Here is a 26,457-nt window from a genome sequence, read left to right as displayed (position 1 = left end):
CCTCATTGTTCTGATTGGCTTCATCAGAAGTATATTATAAAAATGTTACCCTCGAGGGATGCATTTCTATGAATAAAATACTGCTTTTATCTGTTTGTCATCGTGGAGATCTGTGTTAGATTTCCTTTGAAGGAGAAAGGGTTCTTGCTGCTTAAGAAGCAAGGTTAGCCACGTTATTGTCCAACATGGTAGCTACTAGCCACATATGGCTCTTTACATTTAAATTAATTAAAATTAAAAACTCCTTCTTTGAACTAGCCTCCTTTCTGGTGCACCTTTGGCTGGTGGGTACCACATTGGATGGTGCAGATACAATCCCCATCATCATGGGAAGTTCTTTCAGACAGTGCTGGTGTAGGAAAGAGCTTGAGATGGAACCCAGAAGCCCTGGGTTCCAGTTCCAGCCCTGCCCTATGATTGGTGTGACTTTGGCCAGTCACTTCTCCTTCTGGGCCTCAGTTTTTTCACCTGGAAATGGGAGAATAGCCTTTGTCCTTCTCACCTTGCAGGACTGGGGTGAGCATGGAGGCAGAGGGGCAGGGCAGGGCCCCAGTTGAAGCAGCAGGAGAGGAAAGGGCACTCCAGGGTGGGTTCTAGAGCTGAGACCTAGTCCGGCCCTGAGCTGAGAGGAGGGTGGTGGCCCTGGAGACACCGAGGCGTGAGCCTGGTCCTTTGGGGCAGGGAGACGTCCCATCAGCCCTCTCCCCGACTCTCTCCTCCCCTCCTGGGTGGTCTCACCTGCAGAGACTCTCCTCCCCCTCCTGGGTGCTCTCACCTGCAGAGCCGGGAGGTTGGTGATGCTATAGCCAGCCTGGTTCCTTTCCGTGCTTTGTGCTACTTGGTGCTCCAGCCCTACCTTTTAAAGCCCTCATGGCCCCTCCCAAACCCCCATGAGGTCAGCCTCCCCCCGCAGCAAGACAAAAGGGGGTGGGCACAGGTACCTCGCCCCTGCCCTACCCCATCATTCAATCAGTCATCTCATGGGGGAAGGGAGGGGAGTTGACCTCCTAGCGGTGGGGGCAGGTGCAGGGTGCAGGCATTTCCTCAGCTGGGCATGAGGGCAGGCAGGAGACAGGCTCCCTGGGGTCGGGAGCAGTGCCCACTCCCCCCCGCCCCCGTGCCCAGTCCTTGGGGTCACAGTCCTGGTGTGCATCATCCCTCCGGTATGTCCAACTGGGGGGCAGATGAGACAGATGCCCCTAGTGACCTTGGATTCAGGGGAAGCGTATTTCTCCGTACATTGGTGTTTGAAGAGCAGGGAGTGTGTGGATGTCGGGTGATGTATTGATCCCCTGTCCCCCTGCCGGGCTCTGCAAACAGGACGTGAGGTAGTTATTGGGGGCAATGGGCCGTGGGCTGATGGCCCCGCGCTCTGCCTGGGGGCTGCATCCTGGTTGCCTCTTCACCTCCTTTGCCTGGAAAATCCTGAGTGTACCCCTCTCCACCCTCCCCCCCCATTTGTGCCCTCTGTGCTGGCTGGATTCAGCTTGCAGCTCCTCTCAATCCCAGGTCTGCCCTTTATCCCCTGCCTCTTGGAAACCCCCTCCCAGGGGCAGTTGCTTCAGGCCCCTATACGTGGAGACTCCCTCCTTTCATTTTCAAGGGAAGATAGCAATCTGCATAATGCACTCACCACCTTTCAATATAAAAAGACATCTTTTTTTTTTTTAACGTTTATTTATTTTTGAGAGAGACAGAGACAGAATGTGAGTGGGTTAGGGGGAGACAGACTGGGAGACACAGAATCTGAAGCAGGCTCCAGGCTCTGAGCTGTCTGCACAGAGCCCCATGCGGGGCTCGAGCTCACAAGCTGTGAGATTATGACCTGAGCTGAAGTCAGACGTTCAACCGACCGAGCCACCCGGGCACCCCTAAAAATACATCTTTAAAAATTTTTTTTAAAAAATGTTTAGTTTTGAGAGAGACATAGAGAGAGTGCATGAGCAGTGGAGGGGGGCGGGGGGAGAGAGAGAGAGAGAGAGAGAGAGAGAGAGAGACAGAATCCAAAGCAGGCTCCAGGCTCTGAGCTGTCAGCACAGAGCCCGACATGGGGCTCGAACCCACAAACCTCGAGATCATGACCTGAACCGGAATCGGATGACTAACCAACTGAGCCACCCAGGTGTCCCTAAAAATACATCCTAAAGTGGTTAGCAAAGAGACTAAAGAGTTTGCCCAAGATATGCCAGAAAACCAAATAGTGTGCTTGTTGACTTATTTGATGAATTGCCACCTTGACCTGGTTTGGACAGATGTAAGTAGCTCTAGGCTGTTTTTGATTTTTCCACAGTTGGCATTAGAGATTTAGCTGTTGTTCATGCGTCATCATGGCCCCTCCTTTTCCGGGGGAGTTTTGATGCCCGTTGGGTCCTGGATAAGGGGCAGTGGTACCCACGCTCACAGCCAGCCTTGCTGAGAAATTAACAGGTGATGAAGCAGGCTGGGAGGTGTCCATGGCAACGAGCGAGCAGAATGTTCTGGTGAATAACCACTCTAATTCAGAGCAGGGCTCAGTGACTCAGCGGATGGAATAAGTGAAAATGACAAACCCAGTGCAGGTATTGGTGGCAATTAATCGAAACCAGAATCTTAGAGGCAGAGGGGCCTTTGAGGGGCCTTGGGAGACAGGGTGGCATGGGGAGCAGCTCTGTTCACACGAGAGAGGCATGGAGACATTCGTGTTGCCATGGTGACAAGAAATGAGAAGCTTTCCGCAGAGCCTTGGTTGCACCAGAACCCAAGACTTGTGCTGTGGAGGGGGTTATGCCCACCCCCCCTCCCTCCCCGGTTCTTCTTCACAGGCTGGTCACACCAGCTGGGGACAGCACCAAACAGATTTGTGTATCCCACTCAACAGGCGACTGCGGGCACTGGCGGGCAAGCAGGGGGGGCTCTGCCCCGAGTGGAGAGACAGCACTCCCCCCAGGGTGCTCATAATCACCAAACTGCATGTTCTGCCCTCCCGGGAATCATGTCCAATGGGAAAGAAAAGGGTTTCCTGGCCCCACCCTTTTCCAGATGTTGAGCTTTGGGCAGATCTCTCCTCCTCTGAGCTATTTTCTTCTCCAAGAAATGAGGAAAATAACTTGGGTGTGTGTGGGTTGGGGGCGGGGGGAGAGTCTTGTGAAGGTGATGTGCAGAAAACAACATGCACAGTGCCTAGAACATCGTGAGTTTGTATCCTCTTCGGGCCTCAGTTAGCCTCATCTGCGAAATGGGAATCATTCATTCCTACCTCAGAGGGCTGCTGTGAAGGGGAGAGGTCACAAGGTCTGTGCACACACTTTGCACACATCACAGAACTCCTCCTTTCCCAAGGCTTATGGAGGGTGATTCCCTAAAAAGCACCGTGTGTGAATCTAAGGTTTTCCCTCCCGCTGGCTATGACTCAGAGGGACACTTGTCCTGGGCTGCACCCGCAGGAGGTGGCAGGGATGGAATCTGTGGAAGCTGAATCTCTCAGAGGCCAGCACCGACTGATGTATGGACGATTTTGGAACTGGTGAGGCCAGAGGGGACTCCTGGCTCCAACACTTTGACTAGCTGGGCGACCAGAAAATCCAGTTTCTGAGTCTACCAAATTGAAGACCATATCCCAGACCTTGGAGCCAGCTCCCTCCCTCTCCCTGTGGGCCCCGTCCTTGTTCTCACAAGAGTGACAATGCTGTGTGCTGGGCTGATAAGCTCTCTGCATGAATAAACGTAGTTGTTCTTCACCATGGTCCTTGGATGTAAGGACTAGTGTGTCCCTGTTCCACAGGTGAAGAAACCAAGGCTCAGCCAGGTGAAGCAATCCCTGTCCTGAGTTTACAGGACCAAGGAGATCTGGGCCTGAAATTCCTAGTTCTGGCATCTTTCTCCTCCCAGGAGGGGTGTGGAGGACAGAATAATCATCCCCCAAAGACGTCCACAGCCCGACTCCTGGGACCTGGGAATATATGAGGTTACATGGCAAAAGGACTTTGCAGATGTAATTATAGACTTTGAAGTAGGGAGCTTATCCTGGATTGTCTGGGTGGGCCCAATTTTTTTTAATTTATTTTTTTAAATGTTTACTTTTTTGAGACAGAGACAGAGTGTGAGTAGGGGAGGGGCAGAGAGAGAGGGAGATAGAACTGAAGCACTCTCCAGGCTCTGAGCTGTCAGCACAGAGCCCGACATGGGGCTCAAACCACAAGATCGTGACCTGAGCCGGAGTCAGATGCTCAATCAACTGAGCCACCCAGGCGCCCCTGAGTGCGCCCAATTTAATCAGATAAGCCCTTAAAATGTTCTTTGGCTGGGGGCGCCTGGGTGGCTCAGTCGGTTGAGTGCCCATCCCACTCTTGATTTCAGCTCAAGTCATGATCTTACGGTTGTGAGATCCAACCTTGGGTCGGGCTCCTTGAGTTGAGCGCGTGGAGCCTGCTTGGGATTCTCTGTCCCTTTGCCCCTCCCCTGCTCACACACTCTCTCTTTCAAAATAGATAAACATAAAAAAAATGTTCTCTGGCTCGAATGTCCTTTGCCTAAAGGCAGAAGTGATGCTGCTGAAGAATGAATCAGATATTTGAGGACCCAGGAGGATTCTACCCACCCTCACCGGTTTGGAGGTGGGAGGGGGAGGGCAACAGGCCGAGAAGCGCAGGTGGCCTTAAGGAGCTGAGAGAGGTCCCCAGCCAAGGTCCTAGGACCGCAAAGGACTGAATTCAGCCAACAATCTGGAAGAGCTTGGAAACGGGTTCAAACCCAGAGCCTTCAGAACAGAGCGCAGCCCTGGTGACGCCTTCATTTCCCCCCGGGGCGCCCTGCTGTACCTGGGGCTTCTGACCTACTGAACCGTCAGAGAATGAATTGACATCATCCTAAGCTTCTACAGTTTGTGGTAATTTACTGGGGCTGCAACAGCCCCCCCAGTGCTAGGGGTTCCAGCATCACGAAGTTTTCTTTTGAAATCGTGAAGTAAGGTAAGAACTGGCCCGGTGTGAATTTGCATGTGATTTTTCAAATACAATGACGGGGGACGTTTGTTAAAGTATTGGGCCATTCTTCTGTTCCATTTCCCTTCCAGGTGGTGAGCACCTGCCAGAAGCCAGGGCCAGGATGAGGCCCCAGGGGTAACAGGTGGATGTGATCGGCTCAGTCATGGCTTCCTGGCATTTAGATTTCAGGGTGGGGGCGCACACAAAATAGAATTAATAACAACAGCGGGGAGGACTATCCCTGGGGAGGGAGACTCCCTGGGGCAACTCTGCATGCCTGACCCCACTCTCCCCCCTGCCAGAGCCGGTCCTGGGAAATAGTACCGAGCAGCTGCAAACCGCTGTCAGAAGCCACCAGCCCCCCGGGGTTCCTCATTGGTTATTGATGGTGGGCGAGGGAGAGGCTGAGGATGCCTCAGTCACCCTGTCCCAGGCAATGGGGCCTCGGAGGGATGAAGGTGTTGAGACAGTGACCCCCGGAGGCAGCCTGGGCATGCGTGGTCCCTCCTGGAGTGGGGGGCTGGGGAGGAACAAGTGGCTTCATGACGTCTGGCTGCTGTCCCAGGGTAGGAAGGTAGCAGGACCAGGCTGAGCTGGAGAGGGGGCCCGGGAGGAGCTCAGGGGCCAGGTGACTGCCCAGCTGCCTCGAGGGGAGAGCAGAGGGCACCCCCATACTCCAGCTTTGGCCTCCTCTCTCTGGCCCCCCTCTCCTTCCCATCTGATGCCCACCTGTGTCTTTGGAGCGGTGGCTCTCAACCCACACCTCACATTGGGATCGCCTGCAGAGCTCTAAGCCCACCCCTGTGCCCAGGGCACCAATGAGAAGTCTTCTCAAATCAGAAGCCGCGGTGAGACCCAGGCTGCGGCTGGTGTCTGTGTGCAGGACTAGTGTTTGTGTATTGTGGAAGGTCAGGACAAGGAGGCTTTGCGACCCTGGGTTGAATCCCATCTTCACCACTTCCTAGCTGTGATCTAAGGCAAGTCATGGACTTAGGATGTTCCCCATACCTTTCTGGGAGGGTCAAGGTGAGGGATAAATGAGACACCTGTAGCCTCCACTTGGTCTCTGATGCATGGTAAGTTCTATGTAAGGGTCTGCTATTATTATTGGTATATATTTTAAAGTTTTTATTTATTTATTTTGAGAGAGGGTGCATGGGAGCAGGGGAGGGGCAGAGAGAGAGAGAGAGAGAGAGGAGGGAGAGAATCCCAAGCAGGCTCTGCACTGTGAGTGCAAAGCCGGATGTGGGGCTTGAACTCACAAACCGTGAGATCATGACCTGAGCAGAAATCAAGAGTCAGAAACTGACTGAGCCACTCAGGCGCCTCTGTTACTGGTATTTTCATCACCACAGCCTTACCTGCAACTTATCTGTGCTGTTACATCTTGCTGACTTCCAGAATATTCTACCCCCTTTTCCTTGATTATTTTTCTCTCCACTCTTCCCTGTAATAGTCCCTAGAGTCTCCCCTCACAGGTTAACGCTGCCTCTTCCAGGTTGGCCTCACCCTGGCTCCTCAGGTCCATCCACCTTCTGCTTCCCACAGCCCTGGGTCACATCCTGGCTACCCCCCTCTGGGGACTGTTTTGCCTCCCATATCTTAACTGTAACAACCTCCACTGTTGAATGAGGTGCTGACGGGGCCTATTATCTCCCTTAACAATCAAAATCAAGCCCAGAACCCTGTTTGCAGGGCACATTTAGAACTGTGCACTCCATTGTACATAAATTTTATTAAAAAAAAAACTGTAACAAAGTGGAAGTCTAGTTAATGAAGTATTTAGGTCAAAGTGTATTACTGTACATTTAGTTTGAAATGCATAAAAAAAGATGAATAGATATGAGATCAATAATAATAAAATATAAATTATGGAATCTAGGTGGTGGGCATATGAGTCTTCACGTTAAAATTAAACTTTTCTGAGTATTTGAACATTTTTATAATAAAATGTTAGAGAGTATTTTGTTTAGCACTATCAGTGGATTTAAGATGGGAAACAAATCCTAAAAGCACCAATGTGAGAATAATCTTTACTCAGGTGCATTTTATTTTATTTATTTTTTATTTTAGAGAGAGAGCATGAGCGAGGGAGAGGGGCAGAGGGAGAGAGAATCTTTTCTTTTTTTAATTTTTTAAAATGTCTTGATTTAATTGACACTGAGAGAGAGAGAGCATGAGAGGGGTCGGGGCGGGGGTGGTGGGACTGAGAGAGAGGGAGACAGAGAATACAAAGCAGGTTTCAGGCTCCGAGCTGTCAGCACAGAGCCCGACGTGGGGCTCGAACTCACAGACTGCTAGGTCATGACCTGAGCCGAAGTCAGACACCTGCTTAACTGACCGAGCCACCCAGGTGCCCCGAGAGAGAGAATCTTAACCAGCTTCCATGCTCAGCGCAGAGCCCAACACGGGCCTTGATTCTGTGACCCTGGGATCATGACCTGAGCAGAAATCAAGAGTCAGAAGCTCAACCGCCTGAGCCATCCAGGTGCCCTCAGGTGCATTTTAGGGTTAGGGGTTGGCCAGGGGAAGCTGCCTGCTCACGCCTGACACCTGACGGGTGAGGGGATGGAGCTGTGCGCCTGGCCGGTCTTCTCTGGGCTGTGCTGCTGCTTCTCATGGTCCACAGCCTCTGGCCTACCCTCTCTCCAGAAGCCCAGCTCCTGCTCAATCTGACTTTGCTGTAACTGTCAGTCCGACTGCCTTCCTTCTCATAGCCCACCTTCCCCCTCTGGTCTCACTTTCCTCCCTCCCCAGCCTGGCCCCCACGGTTTTTTACTTCATTTATGGGCGATGCACCTGGGTCGCTGCCCCTGTCCTGCTTCAGAACCTGCCAGGCTTGTCCCCATCCTTAAACCTTGACCCCTTCTTCAGCTCCTGTCTCCCCATCCCTGCAAACAGGATAGTTCCTCAAAGTAGCCAGTTGATTCAATTGCAAATTAATATTCTGCAGCTGGGTGGTTGCCTGGCAACCTTGTGAGTCACGTTCCCTTCCCTCCCAAGGCCATCTGACCTCAGCTTCCTTCTCCCTGCGTGACCACAGCTGTCCGAGCCCACCTTCTGCTCTCCTTTCCTCCGTCACTGGAGGGTATGCAGCCCTGTCAAGTTCAGTGCCCCCACGGTGGCCCTTCATCCCAGACCCTCCTGCCAGCTCAGACGCTTAATGCCTTCACGTTTCTTCCCCCCCCCTTTTGTTTTAACATTTATTCATTTTTGAGAGACTGAGCATGAGTGGGGAAGGGGCAGAGAGAGAGGGAGACACAGAATCCGAAGCAGGCTCCAGGCTCCGAGCTGTCAGCACAGAGCCCGGCGCGGGGCTTGAACTCATGAACTGCGAGATCATGACCCGAGCCAAAGTTGGATGCTCAGCCAACCGAACCACCCAGTCACTCCTCTGCTTTCACTTTTCATTCATTCATTCATTCATTCAATGCCCACTTCGTGCCGGGTGCTGTGTTGACCCTGGGAACACAATGTTGATCAAGAGGGTCTTTTTTCCTTTTCTCTTGGGGAGAGACAGTGTGATATGAGCTTAAGGTGCCATGGACAGTTGGGGGGCAAGTAAGTGGGGAAGCCTTCTGTTTCCTCCGGACCTTGAAGCTCTCTTAAATGCAAGCTTTCTCATGTTTATAACATGTTTTCACCTCCCTCTTTCCCTAATGATGGTGATTACAATTTAGGGAGCCCTTCTTTGGCCAGGTCTCCATGCTAAGCACTTTACGGGGCATTGTGTCTTGGAGTCCTCACCACGACCCCACAAGGAGGGTAATACTATTGTCCCCAGTTTTAGCTGAGGAAACCGAGGCACAGAGAAATTGGCGAAGCAATGAAGCAGTTCGCCATGGGCTTGAGCCTCCCTGAATGTTCTTGCTGAACATGCCAAGGTCGTGACCACTCTTTGCTCAGGCCATTTCTTGGGTTTGTGTTTGCAGTGAGTGACTTTGAGAGAGGAGGTAATGTCTCCCTCCGGGACGTAGAGCAGACTTGCTTACTACTTCCTACAAACGCAGTAGATTTCCAGGCTCAGTGTCCTCAGCTGCCTCACAACTACTGTCCGTGTAGCATCTCTGCTGTGTTACCACCAAGGAACTTGGGGAGCAAGGGTTATTGATGCAGATTATGTGGTCAGCTGGGTTGTGAGTAACACAGTTATTTGTCTCTGACCCAGGAGTCTTGTGTCTTCTGCCTTTGGTGAAAAGCTAATAGGATAGCTTATTAGCTTGTGAGTAGGGTAAAGTCAGATCCCAGACTCAACCCAGTGATTAGCCCGGGACACAGCCCATCAAATGCACAGCTGAGGCTTGAACCTGGACAGTTGGATTCTGTAAGCATTGGGGAAAAAAAAAAAGCCTTTCCTTGCTGCTTTCCTGCTTCCTCGACAGTGAACCTTCTCTGAACTCTGTGATCTATTGAGCCAATGAGTGGGGTTGGTGGGAGTTGTGGCCTCAGGGCCAAGGAAATGAGGGAGGTTCTGGTGTCTGATTTTACCTGTAATCTTACTTGGTTATTGTGAAAAATTGTTTCAGGGAAGGGAGAAGGGGCAGTGTGCTTCTTTAGGCTTTACCGAGGTTCTCCTGCTTTTATAAACCAGCCAAATCCCAAACTCTCCCTGGCAGAGGGTAAGGAGATTTCTAGTCACCAAACCGAAAGTGGAACTTCCATTTGGTAAGGGCAAAACCCCTGCTCGTAATTTGTCCATCCATCCAGCTTTGACATGATACAATTTAAAACACATATATAGGGGGGCACCTGGGTGGCTCAGTCGGTTGAGCATCCATCTTCAGTTCAGGCTGTGATCTCACAGTTTGTGGGTTCAGTCTCCATATTGGGCTCACTGCTGTCAGCGTGGAGCCTGCTTGGGATCCTCTGTCCCTATCTCTCTGTACTCCCTGCACCTCTTGAAAAAAAAACCCACATATATAGGATCTATCCATATTTTTTTTTTTTTTGAGAGAGAGAGAGAGAGAGAGAGAAAGAAAAGAATGAGTGGGGAAGGGGCAGAGAGAGACTCTTAAGCAGGTTCGACGCCCAGTGTGGAGCCGGACTCGGGGCTTGATCTCATGACCATGAGATCATAACCCGAGCTGAAATCAAGAGTCAGATATTTGACGGAGCCAGCAAGGCACCCCTACAAGATCTATTTATTGAGATATAGTGAACATATCACACCATTCACTCTTTTTTTTAAATGTTTATTTTTGAGAGAGAGAGAGAGAGAGAGGGAGAGAGAGAGAGCAGGGGAGGGGCAGAGAGAGCAGGGGCACAGAATCGGAAGCAGGCTCCAGGCTCCAGGCTCCAAGCTGTCAGCACAGAGCTCAATGCGGGGCTCTAACTCACTAACTGTGAGATCATGACCTGAGCTGAAGCCGGACAGTCAACTGACTGAGCCACCCAGGCGTCCCCCATTCACTCTTTTAAAGTACACCAGCCAGTGGCTTTTAGCGTATCCACAACATTGCACAACCATGACCTTTATCTAGTTCCAGAATATTTTCATCACCCCAAAAGGAAAAACCTCATTTGCATTCACTCCTCATTTCTCTTCTCCCAGGGAAAGACTAGGACATGAAAAAGAGGTGTGTGACAAACTACTCAGAGAGTTGGTAGCTGGGAGATCACCTTAAGAAGAACTTCCCCATCGACTGTTTAAAATTTAAAGCTGCTCTCTCAAATAGCATGCAAAAAGGAAACCAAAACCACAAAATACTAGCATATTACAGCCATGGGAATTCTAAGAGATGGGAGAAGATGGTCAAAATCAAGCAAAGCTAAATTATAGACTTGTCCAGGTGGTGATAAGTGCTGTGGAGCAAAAGAGCGGAGAAAAAGGAGGCACCTGGGTGGCTCATTTGGTTAAGCATCGGACTTCAGCTCAGGTCACGATCTCACGGTTCGTGGGTTCCAGCCCCGCATCGGGCTCTGTGCTGACAGCTCAGAGCCTGGAGCTGCTTCGGATTCTGTGTCTCCCTCTCTCTCTGCTCCTCCCCCACTCATTCTCTGTCTCTCTCTCAAAAATAAATAAATGTTAAAAAAAAAAAAAAAAGCAGAGACAGAGTGCCTCTCCCTGTCACAGGCTGAATGTGACCCCTTGCCTAAGCATGGCTGAAATAGTTTAGGTGTTTGTGCAGTGGTTGGTTTAGCGCCTGACCCCCCAGCTGGAGTATAGACTCCGTGAGAAGGAAGGTGTGCTTTGCCTTGTTGGTTGCTGAACCCACACCCCTTGTGGACACCTGTACCGAGTGAGTACTCCATAAATGTGAATGAATGAGTGAGTGAACGAATGAATGAACACAGCAAAGAGTTGGCAGTGGGCTCTGGACTTGAACGAGAAGTTGAAGCTGGAAACAGAGTGTTAGGAGCATGAACCCTGAAGACATAATCAGTCATGACCTAGGGTGAGACCAGAAGGGAGAGGCAAGGAAAACCCAGACTGTCTTAGTCCCTTTGGAACTCCTACATTTGGAGAATGGAGGGATGAAAGGTTCGAGCAGGTGGAGAGGTCACAGGGTGGCTAGTGGGAGACCTCATCCGAGAAGCAAAGAGGGCTGGCATGCAGCGCCAAATGTTGCAAGGAAACAGTTGTAGGGGACGAGGAAATCCAAAACCCAGTCCGTCCTCCCCTTCTGGAACGTAACTTCCATATGGGCAGGGATCTTTGTTCAGTGCTGTATCCCCAGTGGCTCAAAGGGTGCCGGGCACGTATGGTGTGCTGAATAAATGTTTACTGAATGAATGAATGAATGAATGGTTCATTCTATGAGAAGTTTAAAATTAGCAGGGTTATCTTCTGTGATATCATGATTTGCTCTCCTTCCTTTGCATTTCTGTTTGGCAGAACAGGAGGGAAAGGGTGAACTAAACCAGTGGTTCTCAAAAGGGGTATGTGGTTTTTGCCCCCGCCAGGGGCATTTGGCAATAATCTGGAGATAATTTTGGTTGTCCGGCATGCCTGGGAAGGAGTAGTGTGTGGAGGTCTGAGATTCTGCTAAACACCCTTTGACACACAGGTCAGTCCCTCCTCCCCAAGAAATAATTCTCGGGGCCCAAATATTAATGGTGCTGAGTTACGTGAGGCCCCCAGTTACATGAACCCACTGGGGATTGTCAAAAGCCTGGGCAAGCTCTCCACGAAGCCGTCCACATGAATGTCTTCTGTCCTGCGTCCAGCAGCAAAGCAGCTGAGTTCTCGCTCAGTGAGTCTTGACGTTTTTGGACTCCAAATCCTTTTCCCTGTCATATCAATGATCTAGAGGACCAACCTGGAAACTTTAAATCTTTTTCTTTCCAATGCCTGGCATATGCCCAGCATTTTAATTAAAAGGTAATTTGAGGTTGGTCAGTTATGATTCGTTCTCTTTAAAGTTCAATTTAAAATATAATTTGTGGTGATCATAGACACATTTTGACTTTCCTCATAAAAATGTGACAAAACACTGTTTAGATTTAATTAGAAGAAAAAGCATGACTTTAGACCAATTAAAAAGTGATACTGCATCACATTTGGTTCTGAGAACAAATGTATATTAAAATGTAGATTTAGATTTTATTATGTACTTAAAAAAATCTAATGTTCATTGGGGTCCCCTTACATTTGTTATAGCTTTTGTATTATTTTTCCCAGGGGGTGATAGAAGAGTTTCAGGCTACTCACATACAAGCACATTGCAAATCCCACATGAGAGATGCAGGCTGTCTTTGGCTCCAATGAAGGAAAAGTCCAATTAGATCTAGCCAACACCATATTTTCTTCTTCAGCATTGTTTTTGACATTCTGGAGTCCTCTTAGTCAGATGGATGGGAACTGCAGGTCTGATGGGGTTCCATGGGCGTGAGTGGCTAGATAATCATCACTCATGGGCCACCCCCTAGTTCTGGCCTGAGGCTTTGGGGGCTAAGCCCAGTCTTGGTACCACCGAAGAACTCCCCAGCTGATGTGACAGCCAGGTTTCTGCACCTCTTAGCTAGTGCAATGAACTCAGTCCATATTCAGCTCATACCTGTTGCTTTCCATACTTGGACTATTTTTGTGGGTTTTAAATGCACATCTAAAACCATAATGGAGGGGCACCTGGGTGGCTCAGTCAGTTAAGTGTCTGACTTCGGCTCAGGTCGTGATCTCATGGCTTGTGGGTTCGAGCCCCGCGTCGGGCTCTGGGCTGACAGCTCAGAGCCTGGAGCCTGCTTCGGATTCTGTGTCTCCCTCTCTCTCTGCCCCTCCCCCACTTGCGCTTGCTTGCTTGCTCTCTCAAAAATAAAGAATGAAAAAAAAAAAAATGAAGATGGGTTTGGGAGGTCTGGGATCAGGCTTAAAATCTTAACGAGCTCACGGGGATACTGAGTAGCGAGAGTCTGCAGTTCTGTCTCCAAGGTGGACCGTGGGACCTAGCTCGGTCACATCTCTCTGCATTGACTTTGTCCTCATGCTTGTTTCCTGTTGTTCCACAGAAATGGAGAGCCAGTGACGTGACCCACACAAAAGACTGTCGTGTTTCACGCTCCACGTTAACATGTTCAACTTCTGCGTTCCCTGTGCTTCCTGTTTTTAACTAGGTGTCCATTCTGGGTACAAATTGACCATCAAGGACCAAGATTAAAGACAATTTAAACTGTGCAACCACCCAGACCGCCGAGGCCGGGTGACGGCTGGCGACAGCGGCTCGGGAGCGAGTGAGTCACACTGGGGCATCCGAGGCTGTGGAGTCTGGCTGCTGCGTGTGTGCCTTTTGCCCAGCCCTCGCTCGGTTTGGGAGTTGTTTAGAAATATTTTTAAATAGTTATTAATTTTCAAAGTCGATATTGGAAAAGGCATGTTGCTGCTTGCACTGCTGTGCCTGGATAAGCTTTGTTAGTCCCTGGGGCTTTGTAAGCCTGGGGAGGAAACCACAGGCCAGTGATTCTTAGGGGTTTTGGGTAACAGGCTCTTTTAAGAATCTGATAAAAGCAGGGCCGACCGGGTGACTCAGTCGGTTGAGCCTCCATCTTCGGCTCGGGTCATGATCTCACGGTTCATGAGTTCAAGCCCCATATCGGGCTTGCTGCTGTCAGTGCAAAGCCTGCTTTGGATCCTCTGTGTCCCCACCCCCCCTTTGCCCCTTCCTGGCTTGTGCTCGTGCTCTCTCTCTCTTAAAAATACAAATTATAGGGGCGCCTGGGTGGCTCAGTGGTTTGAGTGGCCGACTTCAGCTCAGGTCATGATCTCGCGGTCAGTGAGTTCGAGCCCCGCGTTGGGCTCTGTGCTAACAGCTCAGAGCCTGGAGCCTGTTTCAGATTCTGTGTCTCCCTCTCTCTGACCCTCCCCCGTTCATGCTCTGTCTCTCTCTGTCTCAAAAATAAATAAACGTTAAAAAAAAAAAATTAAAAATACAAATTATAAAAAAATCTTGTTAAAAAAAAAAAGAATCTGATAAAAGCTCTGGACAGTCTTGCAAGAAATGCCCACATTTTCACATACGTGAAAATGCCAAAATGTCAGGGGTTGGTTTCTCAGATGCTGGTAACCAAGTTCTGACTCTTGGCCACCCCCTTTTCAAACCATCTTAAATACTCTTTTTTTTTTTTTTTTAAGATTAAAAAAATTTTTTTAAACTTTATTTTGAGAGAGGAGAGAGAGAGAGAGAGAGAGAGAGAGAGAGAGAGAATCCCAAGCAGGCTCCACACTGTCAGTGCAGAGCCCAACACAGGGTTCAAATTCATGAACCGTGAGATCACACTGAGCTGAAATCCAGAGTTGGATACTTAACTGACTAAGCCACCCACATGCCGCTAAAGATTTTATTTTTAAGAAATCTTTGCATCTAACGTGAGAGTCTGGATCATAATCCTGAGATCAAGAGTTGTGCGCTCCACCGACTGAGCCAGCCAGGTGCCCCTTAAATACAGTACTCTTGATTTCTTTCCCTGAAACTTAGCTCTGGTAATGCTTCTCTCCTGCTCATGTTTCCTCAATAGCTCCCCATTAGCCACATCAGTGTTTCCCCAGTATGGCTTGTGGTCCTCCCATTTGAATTGGCTGATGTTAAAAAGACAGGTTCCTGGGCCCCACATCAGAATCTCTGGATCCGAGTCTGTGGCTCTAGAGGCAGGGTCATTTCCTGGAGTTTGTGGGCCAGACATTCTGACCTCAGAGGTTCTGTTGTGCCTCATACCAAGTGAATAATGTACACCCACAGGCCAAATAGACGTTTTCTGTAGTATTTTTGGGAAGATGTTTGTACACTTTACAAATCTAAGTTTTGTTACAAATAATGTTCCTTTTCTAGAAATGTTTATTACATTTTCATATAGTTATATAGGAATTATATTACAGTTACAGCCAGTGTTATCTTTTGTAGTGTTAAACACTTATGCATTCTGAGTTTTGCAGTTTGGGGGTCAAATTTGGGAAATGATGAATTTCTTTCAGTTCCCAGACATTTTTGTAGGCCCTTGAGAAGCAGGTGGATTGTTCAGCTGACACCCAGCAAAGCTTAGCTATCCTGGGTGGGGCCTCTAATCTGATTTTTTTTTTTTTTAACTCACGACCCTCAGATCAAGACCTGAGCTGAGATCAAGAGTCAGAAACTTAACCAACTGAGCCACTCAGACGCCCCTAGAATTTTTTTTTAAGTTTATTTATTTAAGAGAGAGAGAAAGAGAAAGAGAATACAATTGGGGGAGGGGGCAGAGAGAGAAGGTGACACAGAAGCTGAAGCAGGCTCCAGGCTCTGAGCTGTCAGCACAGAGCCAGATGCAAAGCTTGAATCCATGCGCCTTGAGATCATGATCTGGGCTGAAGTCAGACGCTTAACCCACTGAGCCACCCAGGCGCCCCTAGAATCTGAATTTTTGACAAGCTTCTCAAGAACAGTACGTTTTATGAATATTTAAACTAGGAGGATTTAAGGGAGTCCAAGAGAAGAAATGGCCAGAGCCTCACACGATTTGCTAATTCTGAAACAGTGTGTATCTCCTGAAAAGTTAGGGAGCTCTCGCTTCGTTTCCAAGCCAGGTGAACAGTAAACTGTGTTTTGACACTCATGCCACAAGGGGGCAGCACCCAGGCTGGTAAATAAGGAAGCAGGTCAATTGCAGAGCTAGTTGGTAGCATGTTCAGTTCCCAAATAGACCATGTTTCTTTGTCCTATTTATGGGTGAGCTTTGAATAGGCTTTAAAGTAGTTTTTGTGGATTCCTGTGCAGCTTTAGCTGACCAGTATTCATTTCGTCTTGCTAACACAATTTTAAGGAACATTGGGTTTGTGTCGGCTTGTCCCTGTGGCAGAGGGTGGGCCTTGGTTGGGGCCAGGAGAGTGAGGTGAGAAGGGAGGAAACAGGAGAGGGAAGGGGAGGACAGACAGACAGAGTGGAGGCAGAGAGGAGACTGGGGGTGGGGGCGCGGTGGGGGGAGAGGAACCGAGAGCACAGAGCCGGGAGACGCTTCTCGAGATCTCTTCACCGTGACTTCTTGCAGGCTGACATCTGAATGTTTTAGCTTGTGGCTCAGCCCACTCTGACCTCACACCAGCCTTCCAGCCCTCCCTCCCCTCTGCTCCATCTCATCACCTGCTTGCTGGCTCAGCCGTCCCACTTCTCAGAACGTTCTACCATAGGGCCGAGTCCCTCCTGTTAAGCGAACAGGTCAGGGTATACCAGCTCTCAGCACAGGCCTGGCATAGAGACAGTACTGTTATTCCTGCTCTATACAAGGCCTTTGTTCCAGCCAAGCGCTCCTACCTTAGGGCCCTCATATACTCTGGGTGCTCCCACCTCTGGATCCTGACTCCTCTGTTAACACGCTGCTTCAGATGGCACCTCCTTTATGAAGCCTTCCCTGGCCCCCGTGGGTGTGGACGGGGTGGGGAAGATTGGCCAGTCCCCCAAACCTGTGACTCTTTGGCCAAGCCAGGGGCGGCATTGGCTCCTTTCTGCCTCGTGTCAAGGCCGTGTGCTGGTTTTCCACTCCTGTCAGGCCACCGGCTTCCAGAGCACAGGGTGTCTTCCTGATTACTGTTGTGTGCCCCGCGATCCCCACACTCGACACTGCATACACGGATCTTGGTAAAACGAACTCTTTAAATTGGAAATGTACAGGTCACCTGGTGGGAAGGGCAAGGATGGAGAGCTTGGGTTCTGGAGGAAACCCTACCACTTTTTAGCCTTGCAAATTTCCCCCAACCATCCAACGGACACGACTATACTTTTATCTCCAGCCTGAGATACTGAATTAAGAGTGTCCTCTCCTGTCATGTTCACGGATAACCATTTTGATTACAGATGGTGGATTACTGACGTTGCTGGCTTAACTCTCTCAATAATCTCATTCTAGAATGCTGGAAGTCCTTAAAAGGCAAGATATCTCAACAGCCTAGCACAGGACCTGCATATCAACCTATAGCAGGATTCTCTTACTGTTTTATCTTATTTCCTGACTGTGGTCTTCTGTGGGTTGGCCTCCTGGGTTGGTTGCTGCTAGAAGCTTCTGAATAGCCCTTTGCTTTGTAATGAAATCTTACTTAAAACTATCAAGGGGTGTCTGGGTGGCTCAGTCGGTAGGGTCCGACTTCGGCTCAGATCGTGATCTACCCCTTGGTGAGTTTGACACCCCCCCACGTCTGCACTGACAGCTCAGAGCCTGGAATCTATTTTGGATTGTCTCCCCCTCTCTGCCCCTCCCCTGCTGGCAGTCGGTTTCTCTGTCAAAAATAAACCTTAAAAAGCAAAAGTATCACTCAAATCTTGTTTGCTGAACACATGAGTTTTGTAAGACCTTGTTGTAACCCTCTACCTCCCAGATTAAAATCCTATTTTCAGGGCAGCTGCCACTGGCTCAGCCTTTCACCAGCCTTCCCCCGCACTTCACCTTGTTCTAGGCTGGCCTCTGTACAGACTTATTCGCAAGGCTGACCAGTATTTACAAGGGGCAATAGGAAAAGTGGATTCATGACTACTCAGTAGTTTGAAGCCTGTATTTTACAATCTGCAATTGGTACCAGTTCATGATCCACATACTGACAGAATTTTAATAGAATGAATCACATTCATTGTTCTTCTCTAAGGGATGGCCTGACCTTTTTCTTAAACTGCTTTATAGTCCCTTAACTGTTAACCCTATAAATGTATCCCCTGGAAAAAGCACTTCTGTGTCCCTCCCAGGGGTCTGAGGATCAGATTAAATCCCACACCATGTTTCTCCCTTGTTACAACCTTTAGAAAGGCAAGATCCCGTCACTGAGGGGACTCAAGGGTTTCCAACCAAACTGCTCCATCAGTTCACAAGGCGAGTTCCTCCATGGCCATTGAACCGGGATGGCCCAACGACCACCAGTGAATCCGTCCACCCTGCAGTCCCTCCTTTCAGGACTCTAAGGACACTGCAGCTCTGGCGACACGCAAGGGACAAGCTCACTGAAGGTTTTCTTGGCCAAGAGGTTGAGGTCCCCGTTGGCCTGCAGGTGTAGACTACCCTCCACTGCCCCTTTCTGTGGTTCCTTCCCACGTACAAGACTGACTACACATAAAATACAATCTGCAAATCAGGTGTTTCTGAAAACAAGTTTTATTTAAATAAGGGCTTAAATACATTACATAACATTAAAACTGAAGGAAAAAATAAACCAAAAAACCAGTCTGTTACTTCACATGGCACTTGGGCAGCTGCTGCTAGTAAGGTGCAAGCTCTACAGCCAGCTACAGGACTCATACATCGGTTTGAAGTTTGTTCCCTTGTCAGAAGTTTAACTCGGATAGAAGGTTGGCCTCACATTCTGGTGTTCGGACATCAATTAGCTAGGATATGTCTGGTCAAAAAGACTTTGGTGGCAAGTCAGACGTCCTATCACACCTTGCTAGAGGGAAGGTGGCCGCTCTAAGCTCCGCCCGCCCGGTCAGGTTGGAGACACCAGGGATCTTTCTTTGACTACCAAGACTCCCTGTGGCAGCACCGCTGCTGTGGCCGGCTTACCCCATCCTGTCCTCTCAGCTCCACCGCGGGCTGCTCAGGTGGTGACATTCTCTTAGGGCAGGGAACTCTGAAGAGGGAGAGCCGAGGAGCTTCTGGCCAGACATAGCCGGCTGTGATCTTGGGGCTCTGGGCTTGACCGAAACATGACGTTACTGCTTGGTTTCAGGCCGGACACTGCCAGGCGCCTACTGCTTGACCTCTGTTTAAATGAGGGACTTCAAGACTAGACAGCATGGCTCTTTTCAGTTTATTGCATGAAGGAGTTACACTAGTCCAAGTTAAAAGCAGACCCCAAATGGTTACATTATACAAGCTGTGAGGTTTTTAAACTTGTGACAAGGGACAGAAGGGAAATTCTACTCATTGCAAAGAAATCCTCACTTAAGCTTCAGTGAGCCAAAAGCACTTAAAACCCATGAACCTTCAGCTGGTCGTCCTTAGCCAGTCCAATCTGCAAAGAAAAAAAGACAAAATTATAGTAGGGGATCAACCCCCCCCCCCCCCGATTTCTGATGCCAACAACTCTGTATTCTTGCTCCTACACTGGGCAAAAGAAGTCCAAGAGCCAAGGCACACACCTCAACCACTAGGAGCACAATGGTTCTTAACTCAGGGTACTCAGTAAAGAACGAATGATATAAGAGGGTTTTAGCGCTTAGGAACTGCCAACCAGACATCGTGTGTATTCTAGTATCTGTGCGCCATTTAAACGTGCATCTTTAAAGTGGTCACCAGGCTGACTCAGTCAAGTAGAGCATGTGACTCTTGATCTGGGGGTTTTAAGTTCTAGCCCACACACTAGGTGTAGAGATTACTTAACAAACAAAAAAAGTACATCCATATACGAATTAAATAAGGCAGACAAGTCCCTTCTGTTTTTGGGAATACTTATCTACTTCAAAACTCAATTGTTTTGCTTAGTCTTACAATACCAACTTCTATGTCCTCAGGAGACTGAGTATAGAGTAGGAAGGATCGGACATGTAGACAGGGTAGAGGCACAAATGGATCGTCACCAAGTGATGGAACTCACCTCTACAAGGAACTGGCATATGTTCTTGCGCTGGTCACCCTGTAGCTGAATTACTTCTCCATATTCTGGATGCTCAATTACAGTACCATTGCAGGCAAATTTCTGCAAGCATGAATGAAGCAAAACAAATTAGACGAAGTGCAGCCCAAGTGCACCAACAACTCCTCCTGAGAATACAAGTGAGCCCCCCCCCCCAAGCAAGTTAAATGTGATATTCTTACGATTTCACCGAATACCTACCTTCTTGAACGCCTTCACTAGTTTCTTTTTATCGTAATCATCAGCGATCCCTTGGACAGTAGTAAGGGTCTTCCTGCCGTTTCTCTGTTGAATTCTTATATGGATATAATCCTCAGTGCCAGCAGGAAGCAGATCATCACCCTTACTTGCATCAGCAAAGGGGTCTGGGAAGAAAGAGCAAACTCGGTTAGAGCTGTTGGGGTTCAGGTGCCATTGTCACCCTCCCAATGGATCTTTTGCGCGCCCAGAAAACAACTACTGAAATCGCCAGGGCTGAGATCAAGTCAGACAAGTCCTTGTTGGCCGTCCCCGGAACGGGTCAGTCCGGGACGGCTGGCTTCCCCAGCGCCGGGGGAAAGCCGAGGGCCCGCCCTCGGAAGCCGATCACGTGCCGGGGGAGCCTGGACTGCAGGCAGTGCCCCACCCGGCTGATGCAACCGGCCGGAACCAAAGCTCCAAGGCGGGGCCAAGCTTCCCGCCCCATTGGCGGGAGCGTTTGTCACTTAGGCCTGGCACCGCCTCTCACTCCCGGGTCCGTGACAACGGCGGTGACGTAACGGACGTGACGCAGGGGTGGCGGGAGGGGGCGGGTGGGGCCCAAGGCGGCCCGGGAGCCATTAGTAAATGCGCCACCCGATAGACACTGGGACTGCCCAAGGGTTGCCTCCCTGCCCGCTCCTTCCGGTCGCACTTAAGGACCGACCCCAGGGCCCCGGCCGGGCCCCGCTTCCTGCGAGCGCGAATATCTTCCCTCCTCCCAAGTTTACGAAAGCCCGGAGCGCTGGCAGGTTTCCGGGCCCGGAGCACTTCGCCACCCCACCCAGGCCTTTCTCCCCACGGGACTTTTCCGCGGCTTACCGAAAGAGTGGAGGTTCTGGATAGCGGACATACGATACGATTCCTTTTCCTCGGTGGAAACGGCCTGCGGAAGGCGGCGGCGGGAGAAGGCGGGCAGGGGGGACGGAGCGTCGGGAAGCGAGGGGGCTCAAGGGGGAGGCTGCTGAGACCTCGGCGGCGGCTCAGTGACTGGGGCGGAGGGGCGGCGCCTGTATTCACTTATATAGCCGCCCCTGTGACGCCAGCGCGCTGCCCTCACGTCCTGGCCCCACCCACGACGTCGTGGCCCCAGCCCCCTGGCGCCGCCGTTTCCGATTGGTCCGGGAGCGGGGACGCGAGACGGCGCTTGCGCAGGAGCTCTGCTGCGGGAGGGCGTCCTCTCGATTCCGGGAGTGGTAGAAGGGGAAGGGAAAGGTTGGTCCGTCTAGGCGCCTGCGCAGTGCGGGAGGAAGGTGTCAGGGCTGCGCAGAAAAGTGGCGGAGGTTTCGGGAGAGCCTGAGTTCTCTGTTGTCTGGCACGTTCCACCTTCTTGACCCTGTTGCAGCCCTGCCTGCTTGGAGAAGATTTTTCGTGCGGTAGATTGGCACCCTTTAAATGGGATTTAGATGCTGAACCTCCCAAACGCGACACATTCCCACTATCATGCCCACCCAGTTACCCACGAACTCTTTCTTTAGGGCAGCACTTGTATTTAATCAACAAATAATATAATCCAAACCTTAACTAAATCACGTATTGTTTAGATGAATCTAATCTAAAACTGGGTTAATCTGCTTTGAGTATGTCATTTATATAATCTACGGAAAGAATGCCCACCTCATTAGCGTGGATTCAAGGGAGAGTAACTCTGGTTCTGGGGGCAAAGAAGAATTCAGGCACCTTAAGGGGTCCTGTGTGCCCTCCAAATTGTGTGGGGGAGAGCCTTCCCCGAGAGTAGTCAAAATATTTTCTTCAAAACAGTCAACCGTTCTTGTTTTTTCAGTATATAAATTGAAATGCTCTGTTGCAAGGGAGAATAGAGTGGATTTAGATTCCAAAGACCTCCAGGGGCCATTCAGGTAAGATAAAGGAGTGCAGACAGCCAAGTGTGATGTAATGGGGTGTGGAGGGGGCCTGGGTGAGAACTAGAGGCTGTAACAGCTACTCACCTCCAGCCCATTGTGCTGGATCTTTTTCAAGACAACTTGGACCCTCTGATATTTATAGAAAATCTCTTCATTTTTAAAAAAAATGTTTATTTTTGGGTGAGAGAGAGAAAAAACTCGAGTGGGGGAGGGGCAGAGAGGGAGAGACAGAGAATCCCAAGGAGGCTCCGTGCTGTCAGCGCAAAGCCTGATGCAGGGCTCAGAACTCACAAACCCATGAGATCATGACCTGGGCTGAAGTCAAGGGTGGGATGCTCAACTGACTGAGCCACCGAGGCGCCCCTAAAATCTCTTGATTTTTAAATATTGCCAATAAGTTGAAGTTTGGGAAAACAGTAGACAAGTCAAACAAAAAAAGTGTGTCTTGGCCCCATGGGCTGCCTGTTTAGACCCCTTGACAGTCAGGGTCACTGGCCACGTGGAATCTAGTGGGAGAGAGATCATAGACAAACCTGACGGATTGTGATAGATGCCAAGAACAAGCAGGGCAATGTGAGACCCAGCTGATACTTAGGGGTGGGAAAGAGCCCATTGTGGGGCAAGGTGAGAGCCTGCCAGATGGGAAACCCCGAGGAAGGAAAAGCTAGGTGTATTTGATAGTTTGTTTTGATGGCGTCTTTACTAAGTAAAATTTTGGTTAATAATTTGACTTCCTTGATACAGGAAGTTGGGAACCATGGCTAGACGCATGGCTAGACGTCTCAGTCTCAGTCTCCTGTCCATCCCTTCCTGTCCTCCACCTGGGAAGCTCTACCCTTCTAGACCAGGCTGTGCTTGACAGGGGGTTTGAGGAGAGAGTGAATAAATCCGAGTATGCACACATTTTGTTATACAAAATTTTTATTTTTTTTAATATGAAATTTACTGTCAAATTGGTTTCCATACAACACCCAGTGCTCATCCCAACAGGTGCCCTCCTCAGTGCCCATCACCCACCCTCCCCTCCCTCCCACCCCCATCAACCCTCAGTTCTCAGTTTTTAAGAGTCTCTAAAATTTTTTAAATTAGCAGTGTGGTCCAGCTTATCTTTCCTTTTAGGAAAAGACCCTTTCTGCACTATTTTAAAGAAATCCTTTCTCTGCTTTGCAGTTTATAAAGATACTCTTTTTTTTGGTTGTGTTGATTGTTTGTTTTGAAAGTTTTGAAGCTTTACTTTTTGGAGCGCCTGGGTGGCTCCGTTGGTTGAGGGTCTGACTTCAGGTCATGACCTCACAGTTTGTGGTTTCGACTCCAGCTCCAGACTCGTTGCTGTCAGCTCAGACCTGCTTCAGATCCTCTGTCCTCCTCTCTCTTTGCCCCTTCCCCATTCACACTCTGTCTCTCTCTCAAAAATAAATATTAATTTTTTTTTTTTTTTTTTTTTTTTTACTTTTAACACTTAGGTCTTTAAGCCACCTGGAATTTATTTCTCTGTGTGGTGCAAAACAGAGGTCTAATTTTTTTTTTTTTTTTTTTACCTATATGGATAGCTGATCGTTCTTGCAACATTTATTGAATAATGTATCATTTCCCCACTGATTCATGCCTTCTCTGTCATAACCATGTTTCCATTTGTGTGTGGGTTCGTTTTGGGGGTCTCTGTTCTGTTGCACTGGTCTGTTTTTCCCAAAGCTATGCTCCCTTAATTAGAGGAGCTTTACCAAAAGTCTTGATGTCCAGTAGGAGGCACCCCTCCATTTTGTTGTTCTTCAGAATGCTCTGGCCCTTCTGCTCCCCTGCATTCACCACTTCTATGAAGCACCCTGAACTTTCTCATCTCAGGGTGTTTGTACAATGGCTCTCCCTTGAAAAAAAATGTTTATTTTTGAGAGGGGCAGGGGCAGAAAGGGGGAGAGAGGGGGAGAGAGAGAGAGAGAGAGAGAGGGAGAGAGAGAATATCCCAAGCAGGCTCTGCACTGTCAGCACAGAGCCTGATGCAGGGCTCAATCTCACGAACAGCGAGATCGTGACCTGAGCCAAAACCAAGAGTCCTATGCTTTGACTGAGCCAGCCAGGTGCCCCTAAAGGCTCTCCCTTTGCTAGGTACATTCTTCCCCCTTCTTTGTGTGATGTGTCCCGCTCATCCGTCCGGATTCAGCTGGGGTTATCTTATCCGTTCTTTTGAGAAGACTATTTGGAGCCCTTTTTGTGCCCCCACTTCCTCTATTTGGGCATGTATCACGGCATCTTGGCTTGCCTGTTCCTTGGACTGGCTACATGATTTTCTGGGCCCAGTACAAAATCAAAAATGTGAGGCCCTTTGCTCAAAAATGGTTAAGAATGTCAAGACGGTGACAGCAAAACCAAACACACAGCGCTTCCAAGCTTGGGGCCCCGTGTGACTGTGCAGGCTACGTGCCCATGAACCTGGCTCTGCCCCTTCCTTTTTTTGTCTCCCCGCCAGGCTGTGAGCTCAAAGAGCAGGGTGCATGCCGATCTCCTCTACAGTGTAGTCCTGGCATGCAGTGGGAGCCCGACGCTGGTCAAATGAACACGTGGACATACATTGTAGGTGCTCAGTTATTTGGAATGGCTGCTCCCTAGCTCCGGGCTGTAACCTCTGTTACTCTACTAGTTCTGGGGTGGAGGATTGAGAAAAAAATCTTTTTTTCTTTCTTTCTTTCTTTTTTTTTTTTAGGTTTATTTATTTATTTTGAGAGAGAGAGAGAGAGAGAGAGAGAGGGAGGGAGGGAGGGGCAGAGGGAGAATCCCAAGCAGGCTCCATGCTGTTAGCGCAGAGCTCAATCTCACAAACCGTGAGATCATGGCCTGAGCTGAAATCAAGAGTAGAATGTTTAACACAAACTGAGCCACCCAGGCGCCTCGAGAAAAAATCCTTTTGAGAGGTCTGACTCTGGGCTCCCAAGAAAGCTTCTAGGTCTGGCCTCCTGGCTCAGGGCAAGGAGGGTAGCCCTACACGAGCCACATCCCCCAGCTTCTCGTGCAGGGACCTGGTGCCCCGTGGCAGGCCTGACCTCAGTGCACCGTAGACAGTTGTCACCACGAACACACACTGCTTTGCCCTGGACAGGATGCAGTTCAGGGATCAGGCCTGGGGCAGGTGGTCAGGAAAGCAGGTGACCCGGTTCTTGATTAGGACCGGTTTCCTGGGTGGTCCTGCTCCCCTCTCAGGGTTTCCATTTTATCCCCCTAAGAGGAGCGGGTAACTTTTGCCAGGACTTTTGCCAGGACTGAAGTCTGAAGCTCTGTGTTTCCAGGTTGGGAGCATTTCCAAGGAGGGCCTGTAAGAGTCCACAGTCCAGTGTGGAGGTGGCCCCAGCTCTGGGAGCTTTGGGAGTAATGATGGGGCCAGGACAAACTCATCAGGAAGTGACGTCCGTGCCTGCCGTTAGTGCTGGCCTATTCATTACTGTGCTCCTACTTCTGAGGTCCTGGCCCGGCATCTGGGGGCACTACAGCAAATAGGCTCTGGAGTATCTGAACCTGAGTATCACCTCCACCTCTTCCTGCCAGGGTAACTCACTCTCTCCCGGCCTCCATTTTCTTATCTGTACAAAGGGATAATGATGCCTTTCTCTTAGGCGTTTGAGAGGATTTCAAGGGGATTTCAAGAGGATATCTCATGTGTGATGGGATAAAAATGTAGCGTTATTAGAAGTCACTGAGCAGTTTATGCCAGATTCCCAGAGGTGAAAGGGGAGAGAGAAGCCCTGAGAGCAGTACGGGACAGGTGTTAGTCCCTCAGAATGGGGACAGGACAGAGGTGGGTGTCTCTTCGCGGTGATCTCCTTAGGCTGTGTGGCAAGGGCATGGCTGTGTGGGACACCTGGGGACCCTCAGCCTCAATACGAATTCCCCGGGGCCCCAAACTTGGCATGGAAGCGGCAGAATCTCCCATCAGGAATGGGTGGCATCCTCTGGGGAAACAGGTGTCTTCTTGATAACCAGTGCAGATGGATGATCTGGTCCAAGGGTACTTCCTGTAGCTCTGATGCTACAGGAAACCCTGTGACCTAGAGAGAATCTTGCGACATGCTGAAGCCCTTGTCACATCCAAGATCGGTTTTCTGGGCAGCTGGTGGGACAGTAACTGGCATGGGATTTAACTTGATTTAAAGAAGGTCAAATACATGTGATATTTCTTGCATTCCTTGTTTGGGAGCCACTGCCCACACACATAGATGGCTGGAATGGTGTCCCCACCCCCCTCCCTCCCCCTCCAAGCGAATGAATCTGCTATTGTTACCACTTGGGAAAGGAGGCAGAGTTGGGCTTGCTGTGGCTCAGACCTGGATCGCATGTGATTATTGTTAAGATGTGCGTGCAAGGAGTAAGCTGGGGTTCTGCTGACAGTGTATCTCCT

The 26,457-nt window shown here is 49.7% G+C and overlaps 1 protein-coding gene across 1 annotated transcript; it reads right to left on the bottom strand.

Annotated features, from left to right (window-relative positions):
• Positions 1-19,129: 19,129 nt before the first annotated feature.
• EIF1 (eukaryotic translation initiation factor 1) lies at positions 19,130-21,211 on the bottom strand. The gene is made up of 4 exons (XM_049636092.1): positions 21,031-21,211; positions 20,173-20,336; positions 19,933-20,034; positions 19,130-19,350 (listed from the first exon to the last, which is right to left on the bottom strand). The coding sequence occupies exons 1-4, from the start codon at positions 21,059-21,061 to the stop codon at positions 19,306-19,308; spliced, it is 342 nt and encodes a 113-aa protein (XP_049492049.1). The 5' UTR covers positions 21,062-21,211; the 3' UTR covers positions 19,130-19,305.
• Positions 21,212-26,457: the final 5,246 nt, after the last annotated feature.

Source organism: Panthera uncia, chromosome E1 (assembly GCF_023721935.1).
Source record: "Panthera uncia isolate 11264 chromosome E1, Puncia_PCG_1.0, whole genome shotgun sequence".
Classification (NCBI taxonomy): Eukaryota; Metazoa; Chordata; class Mammalia; order Carnivora; family Felidae; genus Panthera; species Panthera uncia.
Note: the sequence above shows the minus strand (reverse complement) of the source record. Positions and strands in the feature narration are given on the sequence as shown.

What these genes read in the sequence shown, in the direction of transcription:
- EIF1 (XM_049636092.1), bottom strand. Translation starts at nt 21,061, where the DNA reads ATGTCCGCTATCCAGAACCTCCACTCTTTCG. An exon ending in TAGTGAAGGCGTTCAAGAAG is followed by an intron (nt 20,035 to 20,172) that starts GTAGGTATTCGG and finishes TCATGCTTGCAG; the next exon opens with AAATTTGCCTGCAATGGTAC. An exon ending in TATGCCAGTTCCTTGTAGAG is followed by an intron (nt 19,351 to 19,932) that starts GTGAGTTCCATC and finishes TTTTCTTTGCAG; the next exon opens with ATTGGACTGGCTAAGGACGA.